The 5,919-nt window shown below is 39.3% G+C and overlaps 1 protein-coding gene across 2 annotated transcripts; it reads right to left on the bottom strand.

Annotated features, from left to right (window-relative positions):
* Positions 1 to 776: 776 nt before the first annotated feature.
* LOC117266350 (T-cell surface glycoprotein CD4) lies at positions 777 to 5,801 on the bottom strand. Of its 2 annotated transcripts, none has more exons than XM_033641497.2 (9): positions 5,636 to 5,801; positions 4,503 to 4,544; positions 4,046 to 4,216; positions 3,802 to 3,942; positions 2,226 to 2,459; positions 2,080 to 2,127; positions 1,793 to 1,935; positions 1,608 to 1,675; positions 777 to 1,386 (listed from the first exon to the last, which is right to left on the bottom strand). In XM_033641497.2, exons 2-9 carry the CDS (start codon positions 4,528 to 4,530, stop codon positions 1,302 to 1,304), a joined length of 918 nt encoding a protein of 305 aa, XP_033497388.1. In that variant the 5' UTR covers positions 4,531 to 4,544; positions 5,636 to 5,801; the 3' UTR covers positions 777 to 1,301. The 2 variants fall into 2 exon arrangements, with proteins under 2 accessions (XP_033497388.1, XP_033497386.1); XM_033641495.2 differs by having other exon boundaries at positions 2,059 to 2,127; positions 5,636 to 5,800.
* Positions 5,802 to 5,919: the final 118 nt, after the last annotated feature.

Here is a 5,919-nt window from a genome sequence, read left to right as displayed (position 1 = left end):
ACACACACACACACACACACACACACACACACACACACACACACACACAGGAAGTCAGACACCACTATCATCCCATCCTTTCTGTTATGTGCTAAATGGATTAAAATGATTAGGATTACAGTGTCTGTCTCTTTCTCTCTCTCCCTCACACACACACACACACACACGCACACACACACACACACAAAATAGTTAATGCAGAAATTTTGTTAAGTTCATTTATGTTACAAAATACCACCATTCCTGAACTCATGAGACATATATTTTCCGCTCTCACATACATTTATGTTTATGTTTACATGTACATACAGCACGTGTATATGGAGTATGTATGTATATATGTCATTGGTGGTCTTGTGTTACTGTGTGAAACAGGTGTTAACTGCACTGGCATCAACACCTGCATTATACTGCACCAGTTATGGGGAATTCAGAGCTTCTGAAACAAAGCCGGCACAGTTTATAGCACACTAAAGAGCATAAATGAGGTATGACAACGTTTAGTATTGTGTTGAACAAGGTAGAAGTTATATTCCTTTAACATTTGTGTTATTCTTGTGGGTTTATTGTCTGCATTATGTCTTGAAGTATCCCGTCTGTAATTACCTCTCTATAAAGTCGTTTGTGGCAGAGCACGCCTCTCTCACACTGTTTTTAAATTACCTAAATGCTCAGGGGACACACAGGAAACAATACACATTCAGGTTTTTGTGATTCTCTCAGTGATAAAAGCCTCCCTGGTCAGTCATATGAGGATAGAAAAAACAAATCTTGCATTTGGGTGTTCTTATAGTTTATTGTCTGATGGGGAAAAAAGACATCTTCAACATACAACACTCGAATATTTTCATTTACAGAAATAAAGATAAAGTATACATCTATCAAATACACAGAAACACAAGAAAGAAAAATATATTGACATCAGCTGAATGAAATTTACCATAGCAAGCACATTAGAGGATGACAATGCTGTATACAAGGATATTCTTAACACGTGATTATGCTGCATAAATGTCAAAAACAAATACAGACAGTTGCTGTTCTCTCTTGCAGTGGAGGAGCCTATCTGCATTCACTTCACTGGTTATATTTGGTGGAAAAGCTCAAAAGTGCCCACATCATTACATTTGATTTTTATTTTCATCTCCAGCATTCAAAAGCCCATTTACATTCATGCCAAATTCTTTCACTCACTCTCTTTATCTCTATCTGTCCCTCTCTTTCCTTCCCTGTCACTCTCTCTCTCTCTCTCTCTGTCGTTCTTTCTTTCTATCTGTCCTTTCTTCGATCTGTCTTTCATGTCACTCCATTAGCAGGGGTTGCAGAGGGGGAGCTGATGGCTTCTCTCTCCGGCGTCCTTGCTGCGGTTTTGCTGCAGCTGCTGGGCTGCGATAAAGAGAGGAAAGAGGAGAAGTTTTCACACTAATTACGACACAATAATGAAGTACTTGGTAAAAGGCACAGTGAGAATGAAGGTCAAACAGTCATTAATATAAAGTGAAAAGAGTCTATTAGAAAGCATCTATAAAGTGAACAGAGATTACTGGAGAGGGGATGAAGTAATTTTTTTTTTTTTTACTAGATAGAAGTAAGTTAAGAACATTTACCGGTTACACTGGCAGTAGTTCTTGGGCCTCATCGGGAGTCCACCATTCTTCATGCTTCGAAATTTCCTCTGTAGCAGAAAAAAAAGAGAGTCAGATTTGAATTTTTTTGTTTGCCTCAGTAACCCAACCCTTCATCCCACCTACCTATTTAAATCAAAGCACTAAGATTCCCTTTATATACCGACCTTCCTTCTTTTGTTCCTCTCGCGCAGGACAACGATAAGGACAATCAGGAGAAGCACAAGCAGACAGCCCACTCCAATTGCAACCCACATCCACCAGCTGAGCCCCAGCAGCAGAGCATCGTTGGGTTTAGGATGAGTAACACCTGGTTGAGCCATGAAAACAGACCATGGCAGAAAGCGGGGAATCAATGACACATCCAGTGAAGAATCACTTTCGTTAACGTGCTTACAGAGGGTTTACCCAAACAAACATATGCAGTTCGTACAGTCAAGGCAGCTTGGTTTACCGTTGTCCTTTGACTTTTGGGTAGGGGGCGGTGCAGTTGTTTTCGGCTCTGAAAGCAAAAACACAGCACATCTTGTTTTTGCCAGTGGCCACACAGGTAGCTTTTGTTGTGTTTCATTTGCAAAGACTTGAGTAAAAGTGTCCTACCTTGAACTTTGATTTCTAGGCTCTCACTGTACGTTGTTCCGTCATAGGAGAACATGCAGTTCCAGGTTCCTGCATCAGAGCGGGCTACAGATTTGAGTTCAGCCTGTGACCCTGCGTGTGACCTTCCATCTGGCCTCTTCCACTGCACCGTAGAGTCCGGGTTCATACCTGTTACCTGACACTTGAGCGTAACCTCACTGCCCAGCAGGAGATCTCCAGAGGAGCTGGCCGAGACTGACACAGAGAGGGACAACAGACAAGGGCGAGGATACAGTGAGAATGACAAAGAGCAAGAGGAGGCCATGCCAGATGAGGGACTTCATCCAGATCATTAGGAAGGTGACACACCCTTATGACATGAGAGGAAGAGCAAAATGAAAATATATCATTGTACTTATTGCTGCACAAAATGGTCACAGCTTTACAGGCCGGAAAATCTGAAATTTAGGGATATTAAATCATGAAATTAAAGGGGCACTCAGGCAATTTTACACATAAAGGTCGAATTTAATCATAATGAAAAATGCTGCTTCGCTGGTGAAAATAGCTGCACAATAGGGAGCATGCTAAAGTTTGAAAGAAATCTATGGCGATGTTATCTCCGCCTGAGCTTTGAAACTACATGTTTTTTTACTTATCAGGAGGCCTGTGTTTCAATCTGGCCAAGGGGGGGTTTAAAGGTATGAACGTTTACCAGACAGGGAGGGTCTAATGAAAGATATCGAGTTGCTTCACAGTAAAAGTTTGGAGCTTGAGCCAGATTAAGGGACATCAATTAGGATATTTCGGCGTCTGCTACTTTGATTTTGCCAGTTGTTTTTATAAATCTGTCTCTAAAGTTTATAAAGATGCAATAATAAATTTATTTTTAATTCCATACATGTGTGTGTGTACAATATTTTGCATTAAATACCCACAATATTTGGACGCAGTAGGCCAGCCCATGGGGACTGGGCTTGAGAACCACGAGGTCACCAGTTCAAGTCCACGTACTCACCAAGTATGGAGTGTGGACTGGCAGCTAGAGAGGTGCCAGTTTGCTTCTGGGCACTGTCAATGTGCCCTTGAGCAAGGCACCAAAAACCCAAACTGCCATACTAAGTTGCTATGGCTGACCCTGTGCTACCGCCCTCGTTCGATGCATGTGTGTGTATAAGCGGGATCCCCAAAGAGGTACATTTTAACTGCTCATTGCCTGATTGTGTGGACTGACAAATAAAAATAATTCATTTCAAAATGAATTCTTCAAAAGTTACTTCATTCAGTAAATGTGCAGAAATTATTCTTATTCGTAAAACTGACCTGTGACATTTAACTGTTTGATGAAAGAGTATTTAATTTTACCTCTCTTTCCTAACCCTCCTCAAATTTTCACTTTAATTTTTTTTATCAAACTAATTACTGTGGGCAGAGGAATTTCTTTTAACACAGTACAATGACTTTCACCAAAAAGACGAGTGTTTAAACTGCACAATCAGAATCCTGATTGAAATGATGACGTAAACCCACTCACTCTGTATTCTGTGCAATGCCATTATTTTTCAAAATATACATATTTCCTGGGTTGTGTGCTCACCTAAAACCACAAGGAGTGTATGTTGGTAACTTTTCCCATCTGCCTTGCAAGTGAACTTTCCAGCATCTTGCATCGTGACTCCAGCGATCTCCAGTCTTGTTTCTGGCCTTATCTTTGACCTCAACGCAGTGTCAGATTTGCCTGGAGCAGAAAATATCCAATTGACAACAGTGACATTTTCAAAACAATATGTTGTGCTGCAGATAATGTTGACTGTTTTATTTTTCTGATAAACTGTTTGTACCTGTGCGAGGGAAGCTGTACTTCCTTTGTACTTTTGGAGTGCTACAGAGCAGGTCATTCTCACGATTCCACTCCAGGGTGTCAGAGTAGGTGCTGACCCCACACTCGAGCATGGTTTTCTGCCCTTGTTTTGCAACAAACACTTTCCCTGAAGCAGAGAGTGCACAGAGCACTATAGAGAGAGGATCACACATCACTTGATATGATACGTTCACAGTAGAATATCACAAACTTAATGTACAAAGACAAGAACAGATGTCATCACAATATATTCTAATACTGTAGACTCAAACAGTAAATATGAATTAAGGTAAGGGTTTATCAGCCAAACACAACTGCAGCTATTTTCCAAGGTAGATTAACTGAGTCTTCTAAACATAAAAGGACTTGGATCAATCAACTCATTAACCCATTATTTTAATGAATTATATATAATAAAATTAAGTATTTTCACTCACCAAAAACAAACCAAACTATTGTCCTCATTGTAGATGTTGGATCTGAGGGGTAAAAATAACACAAATGTTCTTCTCGCTCAGGACAAACGTATTTCACAGAAATAACTTAAATGCTGAAGTTCATGATGTGAAAGCAAATATTTCCAGGTTAGAGACACCACACACAGCTTCTGTTCGAGATGAGCATTTTAGAAAAGCATGTGAGCCCTAACCACTGAGCTACTGTTGTTCTCTACTTCCTTCCTCTTCATATTTCGTATGATAAATTTGATTTACAAAAAAAAGCTTTGCAACATTTAAAAAGAAGAACCTGAAACAAATGTCCCCGGGAAATGCCAGCATGTTTTGGCTCTTCTGCATTTAATGAACATAATCAGTAACACATGCGAAGATGCTTCAGTGTAGTACAAATGGATCTTCTTGTACATTTGGCACAAGTTTATTAAGAAAGTAGTAATTTCCGTACAGTTTTCTTAGTAATAAAACTGAATAAAATATATTCTCAAAAAAATGCTGACAGGCCATTTATCACTCTTTGTCTCATTACTCTGATAAGTTTCATGATTTTAAACAGTTTAGAAATGGACTTTTTTGGCAAGCTAAAATACTTGAATCTATGTGATCATTTCAACAACACAGAGCATGTCTTGGTATAGTAGTTATTTTGAAGAGCCAAACAATTGGAATCGGACCAATAATCAATATTTCATCGTTTCAATAACTGCATCAAAATTCGACTAAAAAGTCTCAGTTGTCATATTATCAATGTATTTCACTTCACTGACTGCATAGTTTAAGCTTTGAGAAAATAAAGAATCATAAACTCCGAAATAAGAGTGACCTTGAGATACACACTAAAGGCTCGGGGAAAGGCACATTTCTCTTTCACATCTGTTTAGCAGCATTGATCTAAGCTCTTATATTTGTAATCATAATTTCTTTAGAAACCTAAATGTAAGAGGAGAGACAATAGAGACAACATACAAAATGTTTAATATTTCTTATTAAATTGTTTCATCCTTCTTTGCTCAGTTTGAACTTACGGAAGAAAATGAAAATGGTTTCAAAATGGTGACATCAAATCCAATCATTTCATTCGACAACATGAAACTTTATTTCATAAAGGATCTTACCTCAGTTTTGAAGCAGTGCAGTGTCTTTTGTGCTTTTATTGAAGGCCAAAACCTTTGTTAATCCTCTCTGTGTCTCACTTCATCGAAGGATGCAAAAACTGAAGAAGGCGGAAAACATCTGAGAAGAATCTTGCACCTGGGAGAGTTGTAGGCCAATGCAAACCCCCAGCTCTTTGTGGGTTTGCTCTTCATGCCTGCGCTTTCACGTAAAAACTAGGCCCGGGATTCTCTACACAGCGCCATTTTCACAGGAAGCTGAGGAAAGCTCTATGCAGTGGCTTAAA

The sequence above is a fragment of the Epinephelus lanceolatus genome, chromosome 10 (genome assembly GCF_041903045.1).
Source record: "Epinephelus lanceolatus isolate andai-2023 chromosome 10, ASM4190304v1, whole genome shotgun sequence".
NCBI classification, from domain to species: Eukaryota; Metazoa; Chordata; class Actinopteri; order Perciformes; family Serranidae; genus Epinephelus; species Epinephelus lanceolatus.
Note: the sequence above shows the minus strand (reverse complement) of the source record. Positions and strands in the feature narration are given on the sequence as shown.